Below are 26,531 nucleotides of genomic sequence, written 5' to 3'. Positions count from 1 at the left end.
ATTGCTCTCATATGCCAGAATTTAGATCTGATAGGACATTTCTTTTAGGCAGTCTTGATTTAAGTAAAATTAGTTTGTGGTTAAATGAATATGATCAGGTTTTTGAACTTTGATGGTAATTTTGTTTCAGTAAGTGCTATCACTACTTTCCCCTTCTAAAAATATGATTGGACTTGATTAGTAATATTCAGCCTATCACAGAGACGGTATGCCATCTCAAAACTTGTAGGAAATTGGTTTCATATTTAGATTTATATAACTGGTTATATTAATATGTTTAAATACTGTGGAAGTCCCTTTACTGTCTCTTAGAACAGCAAGACTCGCTTGTGTTTCAAGTTGTGTTCATTAGCCTATTAAAAGACAAGGACTGAAGACAAGCTGGCAGTGTCCACTTTATCATTTTGGTCCTAACTATGCTTATTTAATTAAAAGTCCCTCTATCTAAAAAAAAAAGAAAGAAAAGGATGAGATAATGCACAGTGCCTGGCACATAATAAACTCCCACTAAACATTAGCTTTTAAGTACAGGTTCCTGAGCTTGTCAGGCCAGGACCAAACCCCAGACTGTGGGGAATAATCAAGGTAAATGCTAGTCAGTGAGTTTAGCTTCCCAAGGGCTTGTCTATGGATCACCTTACATTTGAAACAAGTCATTAATACTTATATAGTCTCAGATACATATTTACTTATATAAATAATTTTTCCAAGTGAGTAAACGGTGGCTCTCACTCCAGGAACCACCTATTGTCCATTTGTTAAACTATCTCTTTCCCACTACACTACACTACACATCACTACATTAAAGAATGGGTATTTAGCCTAACCAGCATGGCTCAGTGGATTAAGCATAGTCCCATGGACTGAGAGGTCCAGGTTCAATTCCCTGTCAGGGAACATGCCCGGTTGCAGGCTCTATCCGCCCGGGAGTGCAGGAGGTGGCCAGACCATTGATATTTCTCTCTCTCGCTAAAAAAACTAATAGAAACATATTAAAAAAAACAAAAAAACGGGTATTTTGCAGTGAGCAAGAAATTGAAAACTCATTTTTTCTTATCTGTAATTATTATAAAGATGTGATATTTGCTTTCTTAGTAAGCTTTGAATGAACTGATAACTGCATATGTAATTATGAAGGTGGTGAGCAGCTCTGTTATTTGTAAATAATAAAATAAAACCACATGCAAGGCGGTTCACCAGTTATTACAGAGCAGGCATTACAGAACATGCCTGTAATTGTGCTTTTCACTTCCCAATGTTCATGACTGACTTATCTGTTCTCATGTTTCAAAAAACATCATACTACAGGAACAACAAATGCAGATATAAAGTTATTAAAGTCTATAAAATTGAATATAGCATGCATTTATTAAGCTCCCTTGGTATTGGCATTGTACCTGGGGAGTATCTAAAGGTAGTAAAACCAACATTTTGTGGCCTTTCAAAGTTCACAAAGATGCTTTCAGAAGATGTTTACATAACACAGTGACTGCAGGGCTGTAAAGAAAAAGAGATCGCCAACTTTTACATCCCTTTCCTTAACTCCTGGAAATCACCAGCGTTTGTGCAATGTCCTACGACAGTTCTCTATTGAAGCTTCTCATTATAGCTACTAATCCCCGAATTTTGGGTCAGAATCTTTCTTTTCCTTGATGAGGCTCCCAGGTTGGCTGAAATCTAAGCATGCGCAGAAGCATGCGCAGCAGAGCCGGGCGGGCTCGTGCTGACGCCTCCCTCACCCCGACAACGGAACACGGGAGCGTCAGGGAGCGTGCGCAAAGCCGGCCGGGGCGCCGGGGTGGTGGGTTACGCCTGGAGAGCGCATGGGCAAACTGTACGTCCGTTTGTCCGGAGCGGAGGGGTGAGTGGGCGCCATCTTCTTAGGCTCACTGAGGGCTCTCTCCCTCTTCTGGGGAGACTGCAGCGACGAGGAGAACCCCCCCGCCCCCGGCCTGCGTGTCCGACTCGGCAGCAGCGGTGTGTGTTTATTGCCAAGTGCGAAGTAGTTACCTTGGGAGCGTCGGGGGTGGGGAGGGGCCGGCCACCCAGACGGAAGAACCGGGAAAGGCGGGGCCGGCAGCCGGGCCAGCACCTAGCGTAGTTTCTGCCGTTAGGGCACAGGCTCTCCCGTCAGCGTCCATGTGCTGTTGTGTGTGCGCTTCCCAGTTTTCTTAAAAGTGAAGATCTCGAGGGATTTCATAGGTATTTTCCCCCCTTTGCTATGTTATCGTAGTCAGTGGTGGCCGGAAGCAGGGAAGCAGGCCTGGCTCGATAGGCTTGAGAGGGGCCAAAGTGTTACAGTTAGATTTGGGAGCAGTTCACCCTGGGACGAGTTATGGTGGAATATTTGCCCTTGGGGACCCCGCGTAACGGAAAGGCACGGAAAGGTTGGGCGGTCCAAGTTAATTTGAAAGCTGATTTTATATGAAGGTCTTGGCGACAGCATCGGATCGCACATAGCAACTTTGGCCTGGCGTGGAAAAAAGGAAGCTCTGACCCCTGGGAGCCTGGACAAAGGCTTTGGGCTAGAGAAGCTATGCCTTCGGCTGATCCCCATTTGAGGATTGATGGATGTTATGGGAAATCCCGTGCCTTGTGGATTCGTCTTCATTTACAGTGCCTATGGGGGACTATGGCTCTGTGCCTTCACGCCTTTGGTTTTCATTTTAACCATCTACATTTTAAGAGGATAAAAGGCTGGTCAAGAAAAATTGGGGCCTGGGGGTAGATTGTTTTCTGCAGAGGAAACTCATGCGTTTACAGTTTGTGCTTTATCGTAACTTTGGGTTTTAAGAAATTGTCGCATTTTTCGCTCTCTCACCTTGTTTGGAAAATGACTTGTTATTTGCTAAAGTCAAATGGATCAGAAATAATACCTACTTAAATTTAGCCTCCCTCGGGTTTCCCTCTCAGGCTTGATTAGAAGATGCACATTTTGTATTGTTTAGTGACAGTGGTAACCAAGGGGGATGAATTATTGGATTAAAAATGCAGCGAAATTTTATTTATTTCACTGATTGCCCTTAAATGAGCTTTTAAGGACCCATTTCCTTCGTAGATTAGGAGTTCTAATCGTACTCCGTCTTTAAATCAGCAGTTACTAAAAATACGTTTGTTGCATTTAGAAGTAGAAAAATTGAAGTGCTTTTGAGTATTTTGTGTTTTGCTTTTGTGTAATGTTCTAATAGAATTTCTGCAGAATTTGCTTAAGGAAATTACATGGCAACCACAGGAAAAGTGCTCATTTTGAGAACTGGTCTCTTATAGGTAGTCTTCTGTGTTATTGTAGAGAGATAAATGGTACATGACCCTAGTATCTCAAGGGCAAAATAGTTTAAGCATTAACTATGGCAGATTAAAACAAATATTTTCATATAGTCTGCTTGAATTGACTTCATGTGATTTGCACTCATGGAACTACTTATTTAAAATATTGTTTTTAAGTTAGGATAAATGACTAGAAATCTTTTGAATTTATAATTATTCCTTGAAACATCCCTACCTTTTCTTGTAGATTTATTTATGTTCTCAGGGTAAATCCCTTAAAAAAAAAAATTGGGAGGAACAAACGAGTGTACTTGCACTGCTTTATAAAACATTTTAAAAGTAAAAAAGGAGCTAAATCAGTTTGCATAAGAAGTCTTAGAACTGAATGGGGACAGTTATTCTAGAAGCCATTTATAGTTTTTGTTAAAATGCTGGTGTGGATGTTGGTTTATTGAAGAAACTAGGCCTGTACTTAATTTTTTTGTCACTGTGCAGATTTTTCTTTTAAACAAACTATTTTTTAGAGCAGTTTTTAAGGTTAACAGCAATATTGAGCACCAGGTACTGAGATCTTCCATATACCTACCCTGCTTTCACACGTACCATGCAAATATTTTAATAGTAAATCTCATTAATATTTTTAATGTCAATTTGACATTGATAATTAAGATATAGAATGTGCCAAGTAATTTCTTTTTTAGTTTAGTTTATAGTTTAAAAAGTTTAATCTGTGGACCGTTTTCAAAGGAAAATAAACTTTGCAGAATAAGTCTTCAGACCTCACTTTGGTGGTACTTAACTGTAAGTACCGAATTAAAGCAACATTTATTTACATATTAATGTATAATTATTAATATAGCAGGTCTTAAAAACTTACTTGGAAAGACTACATTAAATATTGTTAGTTTGGGTATCTCTGAAAGTATTAGATGTAAATTTCCTTGAAGAAACACTAAGTTGAGATTTTTCAGTAGTTAATACTGATAGTCCCCAAACATTCCAAATTAATGTATTTTTACTTTTCTATGTTGTTATTAGGGTTTCTTCATTTTAACTCAGGACACTTGTTTGAAATGGAATAAACTTATTTGCTTAAGAAGATTCTGTATCTGAACATTTTCTGTTTGGCTTGAGATGAATTTTAATAGTAATTCTTTTAGGAGTTTAAGGAGTGTTAGTTGAGTTTAACTATGGATTGATAGTAGTTAAGATTTTTGATTTTAGGGATATTTTAGTATTTGTCTTAATTATGTTTGGTTCCTTGTTTGGAAGTGCGAGCTGTATATGTAGAACTTAAAAGTGTATCCAAATGGTAGCCATTGTTTGGATTTTGCTTTAAACATTAGTTTTTGAATTTGAAATGTTAGTGTTTTGTTCATTTATTTTATCATTTTGAATGGTTGCTTTTTAAATTTGATTTAGTCTTATGTTTGAAAGAGGAGAATTGGAGGAGAGTTGGACATAATTAAATGGCTGGAAGAGATAGAAAGTTTTTGGGAATTTTTTGGTGTTTTTAAATTGTCATTTTACTTGTGGAACAGTTGTCTTTTTTAGTGGATGTAAAATTTATATATAGTGAAATGCACAGACCTTAAAGATAGAATTTATTTAGCCTTAATAAACTTATACACCCATGTAACCAACACTTCAATGAAAATATATAACATTTCCATCACCCCTTTCCTCGTACCATTCTTAGTCAAGTTTAGTTTATAGAAGTTTTTTATTTTTAAATAATTTGCAGATGTCTACTTGGAATTTGTACCTCCTTTTTGTTAAAGGATGATTCATTTCTTCTTGGAATAAAGAAGACCATCTTGTAATGCCCATAGTTGTTTCTTATATTGCTTCACTTTTTAATAGGTCATTCTGAAGTGAATATCTTAATCTGGCGTTGTTTAAGGTCAATTACAGGGTCCTGGGATTAATTATATTTCATTTTCTTTCCACAGTTAAGTTGCTTTTACAGAATTAACAGGTCTCCAAGAAATAAAAAAAAAAAAAAAGGTAAGATATTCAGAGCTTAAGGCTTTTCACAGAGGCTTGACAAAAAATTTAAAAGTAGAATAATACATCTTAGGTACCCATGCCTTCTGTATTTTATTTCTGGCCAGTGATGCACTAGTGGTAAGCAATTTATTATCATGAGCAGAAATTATATACTGACCATAGATGGCTTGAATAAATATGTAAATTTCTTTGTGGTAAAATTCTTTAATTCATAGAGTTCTCTCTCATGTGTTAGTAGAAGATATGTTTCTTAGTGAGTTTGAAAATAGTTTGGTCCTGTTGTGAAGCAGCACTTGGCAGACTTACAAAGAAGATTTGATTTTTTTGATGTTAAAACTATATAGGATAGGTGATATGAAAATGTATCTTCAAAGTAGTTGGTTTATTTGTATGTTTAGATAGGAGGAAGTTTTTTCTTTTTTTTTTTAAAGAATTAGATACAGTCAGTATTTTTGTGAACTTGTATTTTGTTTTCATTTATAAAAGATAGGAATCAAGTAATTATTAAGCTTAGTGTGGGATAAGGTACTTCAAAAATAAGACTTGCTATTATGTGTACCTTTTTGTCTGCAGGTCATTATTGCTGTGATTTGAGCTCAGCATGGCTGTAGTCATCCGTTTACTGGGGCTTCCTTTTATTGCTGGGCCTGTGGATATTCGTCACTTTTTCACGGGATTGACTATTCCTGATGGAGGAGTGCATATAATTGGAGGGGAAATTGGGGAGGCCTTTATTATTTTTGCAACAGATGAAGATGCAAGACGTGCCATAAGTCGTTCAGGAGGGTTTATCAAGGATTCATCTGTAGAGCTCTTTCTTAGCAGTAAGGCAGAAATGCAGAAGACTATAGAAATGAAAAGAACTGATCACATAGGAAGAGAGCGACCAGGATCTGGGGCATCAAGGGTTGGCTGCTTATCTAATTTTGTTGAGGGTATTAAAGAAGAAGCAAGTAATTCTGGATATGGCTCTCCGATTAATCAAGATGCTGGGTTTCATATTAATGGTACAGGACATGGTGATTTAAGGCCAAGAAAGACACGGCCATTGAAGGCAGAGAATCCTTACTTGTTTCTACGAGGTTTGCCTTACTTAGTAAATGAAGATGATGTACGTGTCTTTTTTTCTGGTTTGTGTGTAGATGGAGTAATTTTCTTAAAACATCATGATGGCCGAAATAATGGTGATGCTGTAGTAAAATTTGCTTCATGTATTGATGCTTCAGGAGGTCTTAAATGTCATAGAAGTTTTATGGGTTCCAGATTTATAGAAGTAATGCAAGGCTCAGAACAACAGTGGATTGAGTTTGGTGGTAGTGCAATTAAGGAGGGTGACATTCCTATGAGAATTGAAGAACATTCTCCACCAAGAGGAATAAATGATAGACATTTTCGAAAACGATCTCATTCAAAATCTCCCAGAAGAACACGTTCTCGTTCTCCTCTTGGATTTTATGTTCACTTAAAAAATCTGTCCCTAAGTATTAACAAAAGAGATTTAAGGAATTTCTTTAGAGATACTGATTTGACTAATGAACAGATTAGGTTTCTATATAAAGATGAAAGAAGAACAAGATATGCCTTTGTGATGTTCAAGACTCTGAAAGACTATAACACTGCTCTGGGTTTACATAAGACTGTTTTACAATATCGTCCAGTTCGTGTTGATCCAATTTCTAGAAAACAAATGCTGAAGTTCATTGAATGTTATGAAAAGAAAAGACCGGCATCAATAGAGAAAGAGAGGCTTGGACATATTTCACAAAAATATTCTCAAGAAGGCTACTCTGGCCAGAAACTCTGCATATATATAAGAAATTTTCCATTTGATGTTACAAAAGCTGAAGTGCAAAAGTTCTTTGCAGACTTTTCTCTTGCTGAGGATGACATTTATTTGCTTTATGATGACAAAGGAGTTGGTCTGGGAGAAGCATTGGTGAAATTCAAATCAGAAGAACAGGCCATGAAAGCAGAACGTCTAAATCGTCGAAGATTCTTGGGGACAGAGGTATTGTTAAGACTTATATCTGAGGCACAAATGCGGGAGTTTGATGTAAATTTTTCCTTGCTGTCCAGTAAGAGAAGGCAAGACCATTCACAGTCATGTGACAGAGATGATGCTTCCCATTCCTTTGACTCAAATGATCCACCAGTATATGCAGTGGGCCTTTCTGAAAACGTGAGGCATCCGCAGGAAGACTTGAGGCAACTGGACAATTTCAGGCATCCCCAGGGGACTTTCCAGCAGCCTGATAGATGCCCTCCAGAAGACTTGAGGCATTCCCCAGAGGACTTCAGGCACCCACGGGAGCAGCATTTCCGGAAGCCCCCTGAGGAGGACTTCAGATACCCTTGGGAGGATTTCAGATACCATCGGGAAGAGGACTTCAGTCACCCGAGGGAGGAGGACTGGAGGCGGCCACGTGAGGAGGATTTCAGGCAGCCTCCCAAGAGGGACTTTCGGCGATCCCCTGAGGAGGACTGGAGGTGGCCGCCTGAGGAGGACTGGAGGCGACCTCCGGAGGGAGAGTTCAGACGGCCACCTGGGGAGGATTGGAGACGGCCACCTGAGGAGGACTTCAGGCGGCTTCCCCAGGGGGAATGGAGGCGACGACCTAAGGAGGACTTCAGGCGGCCCCTTGAGGATTTCAGGCGACTTACGGAGGAAGACTTCAGGCGGCCCCCAGAGGAGGACTTCCGGCGTACTCCCGAGGAGCGTTTCAGGGGTTCTCCTGAGGAGGACTTGAGGCGGCTGCCCCAGGAGCACTTCCGCCGGCCGCCCCAGGAGCGCTTTCGGAGGCAACCTCAGGAGCATTTCCGACACCCCCTCCAGGAAGATTTCAGGCGCCCCCCAGATGAAGATTTCAGGCGCCTTCCGGATGAAGACTTCAGGAACGCTCCTGAAGAGGACTTCAGGAGCCCCCAGGAGGAAGATTTTAGATGCCCTTCCGATGAGGACTTCAGGCGGCTCCCGGAGGAAGAGCTCAGGGAAGCCCCGGAGGAGGACTCGCGACTTCTTGATGACTTTAGACAGCCTGGCGAGGAGTTTAGGAGCCCATCCGATTTTAGAAGTCATCGCCCTTTTGTGAATTTTGGTCGCCCAGAAGGTGGCAAATTTGATTTTGGAAAGCGTAATATGGGAAGTTTTCCTGAGGGGAGATTTATGCCTGATCCAAAACTAAATTGTAGTTCAGGTAGAATAACACCTATTAAGATCATGAATCTTCCATTTAAAGCTAATGTTAATGAAATACTGGACTTTTTCCATGGCTATAGAGTTATACCTGATTCAGTTACGATACAGTATAATGAGCAAGGATTACCTACTGGGGAAGCCATTGTTGCTATGATAAACTATAATGAAGCTATGGCTGCTATTAAAGATTTAAATGATAGGCCAGTTGGCCCGCGCAAGGTTCGGTTAATTTTGCTCTAGAGAGCACTTCTGAGTTCAGTTACCTCTCCCAGTGTTGATGCAGTAAATTCATTTATGTTTTTAAAAAAGTGTTTATTTTAATTATCTAATGAAAAGGAACATTTTAAATTTGACCTGAGACTAGAGCAAATGTAAATAGTACAGTGTAAGTCTAGTTTTCTTTTGCTTGGAAATTGTCGTTTACTTTTTCTAATTAAAATTATATGTTTTTTTTGTTTGTTTGTTGTTGTTTTTTGACAGTGGGGAAGAGGACTAATATCCTGAGTGCATTAATTTTTTTGTTGATGTCATGGGTAAACCTCAAGACCTGTATAAAGTAGAGCTGTATTTGGGGAAGATAAATTTTATATTCACTTTTGTTTGCATTCTGTAGTCCACAACTTTTACCCAACATGTATAAGAAAATGGTCAGTAAATGATTGTTCAGGTTTAGCATTTTCATTGCTGACTGCCTGCAGAATTAATGCCCTCTTCCTTGTCTGAGATATTACTGTGTTAAGCTTCCCATTAATTATAAGTACTTCAAAATGAACATACTGTGAACTTGAGATTTACTTATGTAAAAAGGTTAGGAGATGCTTAGTTTCCATGTTCATAACTTGAAAAATTTTATAAAAATAAAAAAAAATTGCAACTGAATAGACCAACCAATCAACTTGTATTTGTATAAAAGGTTAAAAGAATTACAGCTTCTTTTGTGAAGTTTTTCAACAGCTACATTAAACAATATCTATGATAGGAGTGACCAAATATTCCGTAATACTAGTATAGAGTGCTGTGTATAGTTTTGTGATTTCTGCAGCATCTCATCAATTAAACTAATAAGGTTAACTGAAAATACTTAAAAGACAAAACATAAAGTAATTGTAGGTCCAAGGAGACATTCAGGCTTATGCTGGGAACACCTGATAAGTGGATATAGTTTGTGTTTCTGGGAATAATTTTCTGATGATTCATAAAACGTCTAGTTATTCTTAGGTTCTCATTTTTTAATGTCAAAATTTTGTATCAAAATACTCAACTAAATATAATAAGACTTGTGAGATTGAATTTTGACTTATTTAATATTCAACAGTTAGTGTAGAAAGTTTGCAAATACTGGATTTGATTTTATTTTACCCATAATAGTGGCTAATAAATATTGGACACTTACTATGTGGTAGGAAGTATAAGTGCTTTACACGCATGATCTCAATATGGTAAGAACCATAGAGCATTATTTACATCTATTTCACAAATGAGCTAATGAAGTTTAGATAAGTTAAATAACTTAAATTATAGCTAGTAAATTATGGAGCCAGTTTCAACCACTTCAGTTTATTAACATTTTGCCTACTAACTTTGTTAAATGGTATTTTAAATTTTAGTAAGACCATGCTAAAAATATTTTCAAGTGTGAACCATATTTTCATCCATTGTTTTAAAAATAGTATTACAAATAAAATGAGAATTCTCAAACATTATTAATAAAAGACAAAGTAACTTTAAAATTTTTTATATATCCAGGGTATCTCTGGGATACTAACATCATATATTGTCTTCTAACTTAAAATTGTTCATTTTATCAAACTAGATTTGACTCTGGCCTTTTATAGCTACAGAGTTTTTTTTTTTTTTTAAATTCTGTGATCCAGAGATTTCCCACATTGAGCAAATAAGTATAAAATTTGAATTTATATACAGCATTGTCATTTAATAATATGATATTGCACAAGTGGAATATTTTGTCAGTACTTGGCTAATAGTACTATATGTATTTTGTATTAATCTTTGGTGCTTTAAAAAAGTCTAAGAGAAGCCAACCTAAGTTGGCTTTTATTAATAGTGAATATCCTGCTTACTAGAAGAATGAATAAACTGGTAAATTTGGTTTTTAAAAAGCACATCAGTGTGGCCCCTTAAACTACTAAGCTTATAAAGAGCTAGGATAATGATAAATTAATATCCAAACCAAGCACAATGAACGAAATAGGAAAGAATATTTTTAAGTGCTAAAAGATTATATATATAGATGGTTCATTTGATCAACATTCTTGAAGAATATATGGAAGTCAAAAATGCTTCTCAAATACATATCAATAAAATCTAAAATGAAACTTAAAAGTGAAATATCACTTAATGTGGAACTGCTGAAAGTAGGCCAGGGTGGTGGGATGGTGGTAGATAAGAGGCCAACAATAGTAAACATAAACTTTTCTTTTTTTTAATCCTCACGCAAGGATATGTTTATTGATTTTAGGGAGAGAGAGAGAAAGAAAGAGAGAAAAAGAGAGAAGTTGCCTCCCATAAGTGCCCCGATCTGGGATTGAACCTGTAACCTTTTTGGTGTATGGGATGATCCAACTAATTGAGCCACCAGCTGGGCATAAGCATAGGTTTTGTATTTTGATTATAAAATTAATGAATTGATATGAATAGTTAATTTCACTCTGTAGTATAGCAGTTTAATATATTTTGAAACTTTTTAAAATGAAAAGTTTATTATATGAAGCTGGCTTCTACTGGTTGGGAGCCATTTTTTTCACATCTCTTCCCAGCTCTGCCTTCATTGATATGTTACTAACTGAAATTGGCCATGGTAAGAGTATTACACCATGGAAATTGGCAAATGTGACAGATCAGGGTGCTTTCCATTCTAGAGAGTAAGCTTACCAGCACACCACCAATTTCAAACAAAAGAGAATAGTATACTAAATCCTCATATACCATCATCTAGCTTCAATAACTATCTCACAGCCAGTTTTGTTTACTTTTTATTTTTTTATTCTCACCTGAGGACATTTTTGCATTTATCTTGAGTTAGAGCGGGAGGGGGAGGGGGGAATAGAGAAACATTGATGTGAGAGAGACGCATGGAGTGGTTGCCACCCCAATGACCCCAACCAGGGCCGGGGGCAAACTGCAACTGAGGTACATACCCTTAGTGGGAACCAAACCCAGGTCTCTCTGGTCTGCGGGCCGACCGCTGAGCCAAGTCGGTCAGAGCTGTTTACTTTTTCTTACTCCTATATCAGATACATGGGCATATTGGTTCTTGAGTTTAATGTCATTGCCATTTTAATGATCTTAAACACTTTTGCCTAGAAAGTATGTAAAAAACAGATCATTTGGCCTGGCCAATGTGGCTTGGTGGTTGAACACCGATCCAGAGGTCACTGGTTCGATTCCCAGTCAGGGCACATGCCCAGGTTGTGGGCCCGATCCCCAGTGGGGACATGCAGGAGGCGGTCAATCGATGTTCTCTCTCATCAATGTTTCTCTCTCCCCCTCTCCCCTCTCCCTTCCTCACTAAAAACCAATAAAGAAAAAAAATATATATAGATCATGTGTAGAAAGTAAACTTAATCCTGTAACCAAGAGTTAGGTAAGAATCATATTAGGAGTGTACTTTTATAGCACTGAGAATAGGGTCAAGAGCAGTGGCTCTTGATCCATATTATTAAGTAGTGACCCTGTCACTTCCATGTTTGTATTAAATGTTAGCTATCATTGAGCTGCATTAGATACTATATGATATATTCATGATCTCTAAGTATATATGAATTAACTATCATTTAATTCCAATAACCCTAATAACCTTAAACCTATTTTGGAGATAAGAAATGGATGCCTAAAGGCTAAGTAACTGGTCAAGGTGTTTTGTTTTTTGTTTTTTAACAAGAAAGCTAAAAGGCTTTTACATTTTTAAAGGTGGTTACATTTTATATGATTGCTTTTTGTCCCTTGGCCCACTAATATAAAAAATATTTACCATCTAACCTTCAAAGGTTGCCAACTTATCTCTAGTCTAAAAGAGACTTAATTTTACATTGATGAAAGGTATTATCATCTATAGTATTCCTCTGTCCTTAGAATTTCCTTGAGGTAGTTGGAGCATACATTTTTTTTTTTTTTTTAATCCTCACCCGAGGACATTTTTCCATTTTTTGTTCAGATAGAGCGGGAGGGAGAGAGAGGGAGAGAGAAACATCGACGTGAAGGGACACATCGAGTGGCTGCCACTCGCATGACCAACCAAGGCCGGGGACAAACTGCAACCGAAGTACGTGCCCTTAGCGGGAACCGAACCCGGGTCTCTCCGGACCGCAGGCCGATGCTCTAACCGCTGAGCCAAACCGGCCAGGGCTGGAGCATACATTTTATATCAGAATTATTTGCTCAATATTTTATGTATCTGACACTGTTTTTACTTTACAAATAGGGCAACTGATGCTCAAGAGAAGTGAGTTGCCATTGTAAGCAGCAAAAGAAATACTATAACCCTGTTTTTTTCTCAAGTGCAACACCAAATTTAAATACTGGGAAATAAAAATGCAGTGATATCCTCAGTTTCATAAGAATATCAATTTATTTAGGATTTTAAAATGTTTTGAATATTTTTAAAGTACTGAAGTAATTTTGACACATAGAATTATTCTCAGGAAGCAGTGCTTCATTAAGAACAGAACCATGAATAATGGTCAAAAAAGCTTTCTCGAAAGTATTTTTGTTTTGAATAACTACTTTTTGTAGTTTTCCCAAGTGATTTTATAAATGTCATAATTTTTATATGCTTGATGGGGATCCATGAAATAAAGTACAATTTCCCATCCAAAGAAAGAAAAACATCAGACATTGAAAGGCTTTGATTAAATTGTTTTACATTTTCAGGAATAAGCATGACTACATACTCCATTTTATTAGATAGTAATTTGGTGACATTTTTTCATAGAATTTTTAATGATTTATGGTTTTCCATGATTTTTCTTAGGCAACATTCCACCAAATTACAGCTTTCCATAAGTTGTAGCACCATGACAACTTAATATGACAGTTTAAAAAAAAAAAAACAGAATCAGGCTGAATGTAGCTTTCTTTTTAAAGCTAAAATATGTGCTGTATATATAACCGTAAAACACTGATATCCTAAATTCCCATTAGTTTTAATCAAGAGTGATTATACTCTTGTTGAAAAGGAAATTTATGTATTAAATGAAGAAATTTCAGGTTGTAGTAAAAATGAAAAAGAAAAGGAAAAAAGACATCTTTTTGATTCAGGCTTTTACAGAATAAAATTTGTATTTAATCAGAATACTCAAGACCCTTCTCTGGTAATGAAAGCGTGGTGTTTTGACCTAAAAGAAGCAAATGGAATTGTTAAATATTTTCTTTTTTTGTCATCTATTTACTGTTGCAACCTTAACTAGGTATATATAGTGCATTAATATGAAATACTTTTTAAATAGTCTTTTTTTTTTTATCCTTACCCGAAGACATTTTTCCATTTTTTTGTTCAGATAGACTAGGAGGGAAAGAGAGGAAGAGAGAGAGAGAGAGAGAGAAAAACATCGACGTGAAAGTGACACATCAAGTGGCTGCCATCCACACAACCCAACCAGGCCAGGGACAAACTGCAGCCAAGGTATGTGCCCTTAGCGGGAACTGAACCCGGATCTCTCTGGACTGCAGGTCCATGCTCTATCCGCTGAGCCAAACCGGCCAGGGCCATAGTCTTTTTTTTAAAAAAATGAAACCTATACAAAAAGATCACATTATTGCTAGGCAGGATGTTGAAATGGCTGGTGTGTAATGTTTTTTAAAGCCTTCATTTTTGTCAGTATAAATTTCCTTTATTTTCCATTTCTAGTACAGTTTCATTTTGAAGTTTAATGTTTCAGGCCAGTATAAAGTTTTACAATTTAGTAATTTTGGATTCCAAGTCATGTAAGATAAAAATGGAAATGTGAAGTTTATTTAAGAAAATTAATTTTCTTCTTCTGTTACATCTAAGTCTTCATCCTCTTCATCATCATCTTCTGTTTGTTGATCCTTTCTTAGTCGACAGGTGGATACCTGTTAAAAAACACGTTTTTAAAAATAGTAACTTAAAAATATTTTTACATGCTTGGTGTCTTAAATATGCCCTTATAGAGAAGGGTACATAGAACAAATATTTCAGAAAAATGTCCGTAAGTAATTATTTTTAGTAATGAAAATTTCCTATGAATTACTGCATTTTAAGGTGGAAAATAGTCATAAGGTTTTCATTCATGTTATTTTTTAAATAAAAACGTGAAGTTAATCATTCCAGTTGGATACCAGTACACTTCAATAACATAAAATACTTTCAGAAAAAAGTACAGTCTCAGTATGTCATGAATGTCAAAAAAATTTTATCTTAAACATTTCTTGGGTTTCAAAACAGGTATTTGAATGAGAATGATCAAAGGGATAGCAAAAATAAGGATATTTCAACTAGGCAATTGAAATATTAAACTTGAAAAATAGTGTGATTTGAATGGAATGAGTTGATAAACTGAATTCATCACTTAGCTTTAAGTCCTGACTGTTATCACTTGGGTCATCTTGTTCCAAACCTTTTTGAGAGTGATTATACCTCCTAGGGGACATGTGGCAATGTCTGGTGACATTGTTGTCACAACTGGGGGTGTGTGAGTGTTACCAGTATCTTGTCAATAGTGACTAGTGATGCTGCTTAACATCTTTATAATGGATAGGGCAGTACTATCTCCTTCACCACCAAATTTTCTGGCCCCAAATCTGAGGTTGAGAAACCCTGGGATAATGTATTCTCTAAAGTGACATACCAATGTTAGCTAACTTAGGTAACATCAATAGCTCTAAGTAGTCAAACAAAACTTTATGTGTACTGTAATACTAAATTTATGTGTACAGTACTTAATGCTGGAATCATAAAAATCTAAGTTGTTTAAGGGGAGAAATGCATGAATATAAAGCAGTAAAAGTACGTAGAGGAGAGGCAGATGAAAACAGAAGGTACTGGGTCAAATTTACCTAAAAGTTTTATTTTGAAAATGTTTTGCTCAATTTTGAATTCTGAAGGCAAGATATGAAAAACACAGATCTCTAGATCAGGAATTGGCAAGCTATGGCTGAGTTTGTCTTTTTTTTTTTTTAGATAAGTTTTATTACAGCACAGCCATTTGATTTTTTAAATATATTGATTATGGCTGCTCTTAGTTGGGACAGAGGGACAGAGACACTATAGCCCACAAAATCTTTTATTTTGCTCTGTGGTCCCTTAGAGAAGGTTGTTGAGCTCTCCCTGTTCTATATACCAGGTAATTCAGGCTTTCTGGATATAGAAGAGAGAAGAAAATTGGCTCTTGAACTAAAGAGCTGTGCTTCTGAATCTATGATAATGTTCAGGAAAAGCCCTTTTTAGGTATAGTTTCCAATAAATCATGATAGTGGGGCTTAAATCCTAAGTAGTTTTACCTCAGAATCTGCTCTTATGCCAGAGAACAAACCTAGCTAGATTAGCATTCTCTAATCTAGAAAATGTACTTTGCTCTGAAATGTTCTGCTTTAGAGAGAATTATGTGTTATATCATACAAAATAACAGAAATAACAGAGCTGCACTTAGTGCAATCTGACATCATTTTACCTAAGAGGACAAGAAAGTTTAAATTATGAGTTCATATGACTTAAGGGGGAAGTATTTTTAGTACTGAACAATTCCAAAGGCAGCGGCTCAAATTCTTTTTTTTTATCCTCACCCGAGGACATTTTTCCATTTTTTGTTCAGGTAGAGTGGGAGGGAGAGAGGAACGGAGAGAGAGAGAGAAACATCGATGTGAAAGGAACACATCGAGTGGCTGCCACCCACACAACCAACCAGGGCCGGGGACAAACTGCAACCGAGGTACGCGCCCCTAGCGGGAACCGAACCTGGGTCTCTCAGGACCGCAGACTGACGCTCCAACCGCTGAGCCAAACTAGCCAGGGCTCAAATTCTTTTAAATTATGGTTTCTAGCTTACCTGTCCGGTTCCAGATACACACTTAGCTGACAGTGATCTCTGAAGAGGTGACTTTGAATTTGCTCTTACAATATCTAAACGAGATGAATAATCTGGTGGATACAGAGAATTTCGGAAAACCTGTTCAAATGATAAAACAACATTATAAAGTACATACTAAACAATGGAAATCTAGAAATCCATGTTAAATTCCTTATTTTTTATTTATATATATACATATATATATATTTATCCATTTATTTTTGTTACAGATGTTTCTCCTTTTTCCCTCATTGACACCCTCTTCCTGACCCCACGCCCCCCAGCATTGTCTGTGTCCATTGGTTATGCATACATGCATATAAGTTCTTTGGTTTATCTCTTCACTCTGCCCCCTGCCCCCCAGTCCCCTTCTTCTGAGGTTTGTCATTTTGTATCCTACCACTATGTCTCTGGTCCTATTTTGTTCATCAGCTTATTTTATTCATTATATTCCACAAATGAGCAGGGTCATGTGATAATGTGTCTTTCTCTGACTGGCTTATTTCGCTTAGCATAATACTGTCCAGATCCCTTCATGTCCTCTCAAAGGATGAGAGAGCACTTTTCTTTCTTACAGCTGAATAGTACTCCATTGTGTATATGTACCACATCTTTTTTATCCATTCATCTACTGATGGACACATGGGCTGTTTCCAGATGGTAGCAATTCTAAATAGTGCTGCTATGAACTTAGGGGTATATACATTCTGATTGGTGTTTCGGCTTCTTAGGATATATTCCTAGAAATGAGATCACCTTACTTTTTCAAAGCAACCTCCACCCTCCCTCCATTCCCCTATCAAAATTTCAGTTATTTATTGTAAATTTAAAACTTAAAAATTAAAAGACAAAAAATATTTTAAGTTGTAAAGATGAAGGCTAAAAAAATTCTATTTGAACCACATATGATGATGATGAGCCCTGAAACAATCACTTGAGAGATTTTGCTGGAGAAATGTGAAAGCTCTTACCCTCAAAGAATATGCAATCCAGTAGGAAGGCTGTAAGCCATACCTTTGATTTTTTTTTTTTTTTTTTTTTTTCTGTTCTGCCTGTCCTCAACTCTTTATCAATTTAACTTCACTGTAGTACATCACACAGAGTAAATTGGAGCCACTGTAATTGTTAGATTCCAATCTCCGTAGGATCCGGATTGCTATTACTTTATTTTTCCTTAAAACTATAGTTCCAAATTTTTTTTTTTTAAATTTTTCTTTATTGACTTTAGAGAGCAAGGAAAGGAGAGGGAAAGACAGAAAAACATCAGTGGGAGAGAACACTGATTGGCTGCCTCCTGCATGCCCCTCACTGGGGATTGGGCCCACAAGTTGCGCATGTGCCCTCACTGGAATCCAACCAGTGACTTCTTGGTGCATGGGGTCAACACTCAACCAGTGAGTCACACTGGCTGGGCTGGTTCCGAAATCTTAACCACTTTCTTTTATCTTCCCCCATTTCTCTAACATGTAGACTAACAGGTAAGATGTGAATTTCTTCAACTTCCCTCCCTTTTTCCTTAACCCTTCACCCCAACAAACAAAAGCTTTATTTCTCCACAAGTTCCCTTCCTCAGCAAACAAGCTCAAGACCCACCCCCACCTTTTACTTCAAGATAGGACTTCTCCTTAAGAAACTTCTCAAATATTCTTTCCATTCATTTGTCAATAAACCACAATTAGGCTTTCATCAGTCATCTTTTTGCCATCTTCACTGACTTTGTACTGAAACTTCCTTCCATGTGTGCCATTGCTACACTCTTTTCATGTGCCAGCTGGGCTGCCCTATTTCTTCACATCTCCTTTTTTATTGCTTGTGCCGTAAATATTTTTAAAGAGTTTCCCTTAGGCCACTTTTACGTTTTTGACACCTTTCTCTGAAAGATCTTCCCTATAGTATTTAATGGCTATCTTTCAACCAGTTTCCTATGGACTCTTCTAATAGCTGTGTTGATGATCCCCAACTACCTTCTGTTCTAGACCAGCACTGTCCACTAGAACTTTCTGAAATGATGGAAATGCTTACTGTTCTAGGCTGTCCAAAAAGGCCACATGTGGCTTCTGAGCCTTTGAAATGTGGTTCCTGTGAAATTAAAATTTTTAATTTTAATATTATTACTTATATATGTTTTTATTGATTTTTTTTTTTTTTTTTAAGAGAGGAAGGGAGAGAGAGCGAAACAGCAATCGGCCACCTCGCACATGCCCCTCACTGGGATTGAGTCCACAACCCAGGCATACGCCTGACTGGGAATCGAACCGGGACAATGCTTAATCCACTGAGCCACACTGGCTGGGCTTAATTTAATTTTCAGTAGCCACACAGGCCTACTGGCTTCTATACCTGTATCTCTAGATTCATCTTTACAATGAAAGACTTTACCATATATTTAGTAGATGGAGCTAGAAGCCTGGGTATTCTCACATAATTTCTTACCCGAGGTGCACTTTATTTTAATTTTTGACTACACATTTTTCTTTATGCCTTACTTAGAATTGTCTTACTAAAGACCAAATTATGATTCCTATACCAAAAAGGTTTGTGGCTCCTGACTACCCAGAGTCTAGATGTCTTAGGTGACATCCAAGGCTTAAAGTCACCCAAACCTACCTACCTTCACTTCTAGCCTATATACCTATATGCAGAACATGTTATACTCTGACTCTGCAATGCTGGTTTCTCATCTTGGAATTCCAGTAAACTTATCCTTCAAGAGCCAAGTCAGTAGTTTTGTTCATACCCTCAGAACAGCTTTTATATCACTGTTTTGTAATTACATATGTCTCCACAACTAGTTTTAAGTTCCTCTAAGCAAAAAGCCCTGTTTTATCTTTGCAAATTTTCCTAGCTTAAGATAGTGACCTGGTAAGTTAATAATGTTAACATGATTTACTATAATCCTGATGCTTCTGGGGAAAAAAGGAGAACCAAACTAGAGGATGTCTGTGCATTTCTTTAAACCTTAGAGAAGTACAAAACAAAAGGAATCAAGGGATGAAACTTAAGAGGCAAGACTTGTGTTTTAGGGCAATTCAGGCATGCTAATTAGCTTATTTAGCAGGTTACTGAGGACCCAATTGTATTTTGGTGCCAGACATGGAATTTGGCATCCTGGTGTGATATCAGTTATAAAAACTGATGACTTGCCTGGCCAGTGTGGCTCAGTGGTTGGTTGACCCATGCACCAAGACGTTGCCAGCTGGATTCCCGGTCAGGGCACAGGCCCAGGTTGTGGGCCCAATCCCCAGTTGGGGGTAGGCAGGAGGTAGCCAATTGATGTTCTCTTGTCAGTGTTTCTCTCTCCCCCTCTCCCTTTTCTCTCTAAAAATCAATAAAGAAAAAAAAATTAAAAAAAAAAAAAAACTGATGACTTATTAATCAATTGATATTTGGAAGGGATATATTTTTGTTAGAACATTTTTAAAAAATTTCTAGCAAAATAAAGTAAAAAGTAGGTAGTAGAAGACAATATACACCCTTGGGATAAAAATTTAAGCTAGTTAAATATTAAAATTAATCTCTTACTAAAAAACAACAGATTTATTGGCAATAATGCATTTTCCAATATGGTCCAAGATCTCTTCTAGGAGTGAGTCTCCAGATCTGAAGTGACTACACAGAGAAAAGGGGCCTGACAGTACTTTTTATGTGAGGAACAAATAAGGTAAGAAGATGTTTTGTGATAGAGCTGGATGCCTAACTGAAAAATTAGGTGCTGCCAGAATAAGCCTTGGTAGTTCTCATAAAGCATGGACTATCTAAGAAGACTATCAAGTAATTTCTCTGTCCCTTTCTGCATATTTTCTCTACTTGCTTAAAAAAAAAAAAAAAAGCCTTGCATTTAAAGGATTCTTCCTCTTCTTGGTACCTGTTGGATATAATTTACTTCCCCTTACCCTACAACTCTCCCAGAGTGTTGTCCTCTCTTCTATTATGGCATAATAGTGATAGTTTATGCCTGTAATTCATTATGCCTCAGAACCTTTGTATATCTATCTGTACCCTCTGCTTGAAAGTTGTTGCCAGGCATTCTCCTACTCATTTCTCAAGCTTCTAATTAAATCATTCTTTTGATACTCCAGAATATTTAGAGTCCTCCATCACATCACACTCATAGCACACTATATATTTTCTCTGAGACTGATTGCATTATATATCTTAAACTAGTTACACAGTGTATTTTTTTACTGTCTGAACTCCATGGTAGATTTTAAATTTTTTTCTTTATTGATTTGAGAGAGAGAGGAAGGGAGAGAGAGAAAGAGACATCAATGAGAGAGAACATCGATTGGCCACCTTCTGCATGCCCCCCACTGGGGATTTGGCCCACAACTTGGGCATGTGCCCTGACCGGGAATCAAACTGGCAACGACCTCTTGGTGCATGGGTCGATGCTCAACCACTGAGTCAGACCGGCCGGGCTCCATGGTAGATAATTTTAAGTTTCTGCTTTGACAAGAGGACCATTTCCAACTTATAATGCTAAATCCTTAGCACTTAGAATGGTACCTGGCATATAACAGGTGCTCAAGAAATAGTTGTTGAATGAACACTGTATGAGGTGAGTACTATAAAGTATATTCATTCTAGAGATGAGGATGCCGAAGTGTGAAGTTAACTCGTTCAATGTTTTCCCATTAGAGAGTGGGGAAGTATTGCATCAAAAATGCATCTACCATACAGCCCCGAGATCTTTAGTTTTTTTATGAATCTCTCCCACAAGCTCTACCTATCTAGTTGATTAAAAATAGTGGTAACAGCCCTGGCCAGTTTGACTCAGCAGTTAGAGTGTTGGCTCGTGGTCCAGAGAGACCTGGGTTCGGTTCCCGCTGAGGACACGTACCTCAGTTGCAGTTTGTCCCTGGCCCCGGTTGGGGTTGTGCGGGAGGCAGCCATTCGATGTGTCCCTTTCACTTCGATGTTTCTTTCTCTTTCTCTTTCTCTTTCTCTTTCTCTTTCTCTTTCTCTTTCTCTCTCCCTCCCTCCCACTCTATCTGAACAAAAATGGAAAAATGTCCTCGGATGGAGTTAAAAAAAAATAGTGGTGAGAGAAGTTGTAAAAGGAGGTGGTGTGACAAAAAAAGATACCTTAAGACCTCTGGAATGAGGAAGAAAATCTCAGGGATCCCAGCTATGTTACTAGCTTTGGTAAGTTTCTTTACCTCAACATGCCTAAGTTTTCTCATCCATAGAAAGGACAATAAGTACTTTTATCCAAGTTGATGGGAGGATTAAAATAAAGTGCACAGATCAATTTTTAAAAATAGGGCATGAAAAGGAGTGAAAATTAAGAAACCTATCCCCCCGGCCCATGGGGCTCAGTGGATTGAGCATCGTACTGGACTGAGGGGTCCTGGTTTGACCCTGGGTCGGGGTTGTGGGCTCAATTCCCCAGTAGGGGGCGAGCAGGAGGAAGCCGATTGATGTTTCTCCCTCACTTCTATGTTTCTCTCTCTAAAAAATCAATAAAAACATATTTTTTAAAAAAAGAAACCTTAGCTTTAGTATTTGGAAAAAATGGGCACTTAGGAAACCATCTATTGACAAACCATAAAAATAAATGTGATCATGTATAATAACTGATATAAAACAGATTTTGTCATTGGAAAACTACACATACTAAATATGTACCTTTTTTTTCATATGATCTCGTTTTACTTTATTAAGTTTCCTGGAATCAGTGTAGCAGTGGAAAGCCTATGGAAGTTAAGTAAGTAAAAAAGAAATTGGGGGACTCTTCAAAATTGTCAGATGGCAGACTCCCAAATTCTACTACTTACTAATACAGAGTCTGGTTATATCTTTTGAATACATGGCCTTTTTCACTTCTGTAGAAATAATATGTGCAAAGTACATCTCAAATATTTTATTTCAGCAAAAATGATTTTGTGCCTTTCTTTTGGAAGGCAAGAGGGTGAGATACACTCTTTAGATATGCTTATTGTAGCCAGGCTTTGATATTTAATTGTTCTATAGTTAGTTGGCAAATCAGATTTATTTGCATTTAATTATGAGTACAATGCAAACCTTATATATAAACCTACATTTATTTCATAGCTTACTGATTAAGTCACAGAAAACTGGTTAGAATCCTGATTCTGCTATTTTACTAGCTCAGTGGCCATGGACAAGTTATTTAAAGCCTCTAAACCTGTTTCTGTAGCTCTAAAATGAGAATAATAAACAGCACCTACCTCACAGGATTGAGACGTGAATGACAAAATGCACTTAAAGCTTTGGGTACTGTGCATGATGTAAACACTCAGATGTTGACTCAAATCAATGAATATTATTTCTAGCACACTTAAGTGACTTATATTACCAGTCAAAATGATATATTATTTCATGTAATGGCTTTATTTAGATAATATTTTACTAGGTATTAATAAGTTAACTCTTGGAACTTGACCACGGTTAATTTGAAAATAAGTTCAGCTATTTGGAACTGCACACAGTAACAAATTAACCACTGTAGTACTTTAAGACATTTTTACCCAAATAAACTAATGCTCTTTTTAAAATAATTTCCATATTAATAGAAGAATTGAGCTTAGATAGATAGTCCTACCTCTAAATCTTCTTCTTCATCAATCTTTTGTATATTTTGGTAGGCAGCAGTGTAGACCTCTAAAGCTTTGCCATGAAATAACATTTCAATAGTGATAAATTCTGAAAATATAGTCTAAAAAACACAAAGATTTGAATTTAAACAATCATAAAAATTGCATTGTGAATGTAGTAAAGTTATTCCTTACTTTAAAAATAGTCTTGCCATTTTTTGAAATACAGAGGTATCTTTTTTTCTACAGGGCACATTAAAAGAAATAGTTTTAAGACCTTTTGCAGCAAAACCTTCAAATTATACAAAATATTTCTTCTCTCACCATTTACTTACCTCTTATTATTTTAGTCAGTTCTAAATTGATATTTGTGATAACAAAAGATCTGACTTAAATGTATGTCATTATGTACTATTACCTATAAGTATTAGATAAAGCAGTTCAGTTCTGAAGCTGGTATTTTAGCAACTACAACACATGTTTAAACAATAGAATGTTTTTTGGACAGGAATTATATCCCTTCATATTTTGACGATATGTTACTTACATTCTCTAACTACTAGGGGATTTCTTGTTAATGATATTCCTACCTCTGATAATAGCAGCATACATGTGCATAAAGCTTCCTAGCTTACAAATATATGACTTGCTCAATGTTGCTCAGTTGGAATGTTGAGGCTTGAATCTTATTCTTCAGAAGTTATATCTTGCTCATTGTACTGTGTTGTTCTTGCTGGAAACAATAATTTCCTTTACAAATAAACTGTACAGGCAATCTTTATGAACATGACGACAATTTATGACAAGGAAGATCATGAGTAAAGAGAATGAAGATTTACGTGTTGATCTAAACAGAGGTGAGATGATTGGTAGGTTGGGAAAGGATACTAACCAGACAAGTTCATTAAAATAGGATCTTACCCTTTTGTTAATTATCTTGTCCTTTATCAAATGAAAAGTCAGAGCACTGATGTAGGGAGAAGTGGGCAGAATAAGAACAGGGTAGAAAAAAGCATTGTACTTAAAGGATAAAAGAAAAGATGGGTTACACTAGAAAGCAAGAGTCGGATACCTACTTCCCTTCATTCCTGCTCTTCTGTGTTAACCACCCAAAGAAGGAATATTCCTGTACTCTGGAAGATAGTCATAAAGATATTCCTCAGTATCCTATGATTTCTTTTATCTCCATCTCCATTTTTTTTTCTTAAGGGTTAGAAAACTATTTAAGGGAGTACAAACAGTGGAAACAAAACATTTGTAGTTGAAAGTATCCCTTTTGAGCTGCCAAGCATATATGTGGGTCTGGCTGCAAAGATTGGGCTCTGGGATAAGAGACTCGTAACCGTAACTAACAATGATCCTTACTATCACTTCATACAGGTCACAGGGGGCTCTGGTATACTGGGGACTGGCAATGACAATAAACTGCATTACACCAAGATACAGTTTTGGATTTCACACCAAGAATCTTTAGGTGTCCAGGAATAACTTAGAGGTGAAATGGCTTTTGACTAGGGCTGGGACTTACTATCTTAGTTGTCAGTCTTCCTAAGATTGTTGTCTAGCTAGAAAGGAGTCAGGTGCCCTTTAGGAGCATGGAACTCCTAGAGGGAAAACAGAACTAGGAGTCAATGAAAAGCCAAAGAATTAAGGACCCATACTCATTCCTGGTCTGTAGCTTATTTTAGATAATAAAAACAAGCACAGGCTTCCATCGTTCCTTCTGAATATTAAACATTCTCCACCTTTAGTAAATGAACTCTATAAAAATAATACAGGCATAGACTTTATTTTTATTTAAGGCTGGAACAGAAATTTCTGTTTTTTAATTATTTAGGCTTAAAATTAGAATTACAGAATAAGCCCTTAGACTTGTTTAAGGTGAGTACAGAGGGAGGTGGTGAATGCACATTTTAGAATGCCAGGCATTCTTAATTTTTCTTGTGTAGAGGATTTAGAGACCATCTGTGTACTTACATGGATCTGTTTACAGGCATACCATATTTTATTGTACTTTGCAGATATTGTTTTTTTTTTTTTTTAAATTCTCACCCAAGGATATTTTTCTATTTATTTTCAGATAGAGTGGGTGGGGGGAGAGAGAAAGAAACATTGATGTGAGAGCGACACATCGACTGGTTGCCTCCCCCACAACTGCAACCAAGATATGTGCCCTTGACTGGAATTGAACCTGCAACTCATTGGTCCATGGGTGATGCTCTAACCACTGAGAAAACTGGCCAGGGTGATACTGTATTTTCTTTTTTTTTTTAATCCTCACCCAAGGACATTTTTCCATTTTTTATTCAGATAGAGTGGGAGGGGGGGGGGGAGAGAGAGAGAGAGAGAGAAAGAAACGTCGACGTGAAAGGAACACATCGAGTGGTTGCCACCCGCACGACCCAACCAGGGCCGGGGACAAACTGCAACTGAGATATGCGCCCTTAGCAGGAACTGAACCCGGGTCACTCCGGACCGCAGGCCAACACTCTAACCGCTGAGCTAAACCAGCCAGGGCTCTTTTTTTTTTTTTTTTTTTACAAATTGTAGGTGAGACCCTCCACCAGGGTTCAGATGATTAGCATTTTTTTAACAATAAAGTATTTTTAATTAAAGTATGTACATTTAAAAAAAGACAATACTTTTGTACACTTAATAGAATACAATATAGTATAAACATAACTTTTATATGCACTGGGAGATCAAAATAATTATGACTCGCTTTATTGTGATACTCGCTTTACTGCAGTGGTCTGGAACAGAACCCATTATTATCTCCAAGGTCTGCCTGTACTTATGTGGAGAGAGAAGAGGTGTTTGTTTTACTCTATAAAAGCACCTGAGAATGAATAAGTAAAACAGCCTCAAGTAAGGAAGGAATGGCATTTAAATCACTGAAGTGAGTTGGGTACTAACTCCTATCTTAAAATATTTTTACAAATGGACATTCTAAATCTTTAATAGACCATCACACTATTTACTACCTAGTGAAATGCAAGTATTTCCAAGCTCATCGCACCTAAATCTATAGGTTTAGGCTTAATTCAAATCTACTTCACTGTGGTAACTTTGTGGACTATACTAAAATTTCAAAATAACAAAAATTTTTAAAAATATTTGGATATTGTTAAATTTCTAATGGTCAAAATCTCTTGAGTGATTTCATCTCTGAACTAACAAATCTTTTAAAAATTATTTTATTAATTTCTTTTTGTTACAGATGTTTCTCCTTTTTTTCCCCTATTGACGCTCTCCTCCCCATCCTCCCCCCCACCCCATACCTGGCTTTGTTGTCCATGTGCATTGGTTATGCATACATGCATATAAGTTCTGTAGTTTATCTCTTCCCTCCCTCCACCACCCCCTCTTCTGAGGGTTGTCAGTCTGTACCCTACTTCCACTTCTCTGGGTCTACCCAATTCCTCAGACTGTGAACTAATAAATTTTTAATACTAA

General features: G+C 37.1%; 2 protein-coding genes across 8 annotated transcripts in view; one reads left to right on the top strand and one right to left on the bottom strand.

Moving 5' to 3' along the window:
- Window positions 1-1,828: 1,828 nt before the first annotated feature.
- RBM12B (RNA binding motif protein 12B) lies at window positions 1,829-25,068 on the top strand. Of its 4 annotated transcripts, none has more exons than XR_004959839.1 (5): window positions 1,829-1,977; window positions 5,220-5,274; window positions 20,092-20,179; window positions 22,183-22,225; window positions 23,847-25,068. XR_004959839.1 is itself a non-coding variant. In XM_036263796.1 (5 exons), the coding sequence occupies exon 1, from the start codon at window positions 5,879-5,881 to the stop codon at window positions 8,711-8,713; it is 2,835 nt and encodes a 944-aa protein (XP_036119689.1). In that variant the 5' UTR covers window positions 5,281-5,878; the 3' UTR covers window positions 8,714-9,120; window positions 20,092-20,179; window positions 22,183-22,225; window positions 23,847-23,932; window positions 24,456-25,068. The 4 variants fall into 4 exon arrangements, 2 of the variants coding, with proteins under 2 accessions (XP_036119689.1, XP_036119688.1); XM_036263796.1 differs by lacking the exons at window positions 1,829-1,977; window positions 5,220-5,274 and adding an exon at window positions 5,281-9,120 and having other exon boundaries at window positions 23,847-23,932; window positions 24,456-25,068; XM_036263795.1 differs by lacking the exons at window positions 1,829-1,977; window positions 5,220-5,274 and adding an exon at window positions 5,281-9,120.
- Window positions 14,318-26,531, bottom strand: part of CIBAR1 (CBY1 interacting BAR domain containing 1) — a 30,470-nt gene continuing 18,256 nt past the window's right edge. For all 4 annotated transcript variants that reach the window (XM_036263797.1, XM_036263799.1, XM_036263798.1 and 1 more), the window contains 3 exons: window positions 23,084-23,197; window positions 16,498-16,617; window positions 14,318-14,545 (listed from right to left, as the gene is read on the bottom strand). In XM_036263797.1, coding sequence (XP_036119690.1) covers window positions 14,456-14,545; window positions 16,498-16,617; window positions 23,084-23,197 — 324 coding nt within the window. In that variant the 3' untranslated portion in view covers window positions 14,318-14,455. The remainder of the gene's footprint in view (window positions 14,546-16,497; window positions 16,618-23,083; window positions 23,198-26,531) is intronic.

This window comes from Molossus molossus, unplaced genomic scaffold (assembly GCF_014108415.1).
Source record: "Molossus molossus isolate mMolMol1 unplaced genomic scaffold, mMolMol1.p scaffold_m16_p_16, whole genome shotgun sequence".
Lineage (NCBI taxonomy): Eukaryota > Metazoa > Chordata > Mammalia > Chiroptera > Molossidae > Molossus > Molossus molossus.
The sequence above is the reverse complement of the archived record's forward strand: the minus strand, read 5'-3'. Positions and strand labels throughout refer to the sequence as shown.

Excerpts from the sequence above, each read along its gene's own strand:
- RBM12B (XM_036263796.1), top strand. The coding sequence starts at position 5,879 with ATGGCTGTAGTCATCCGTTTACTGGGGCTTCCTTTTATTGCTGGGCCT.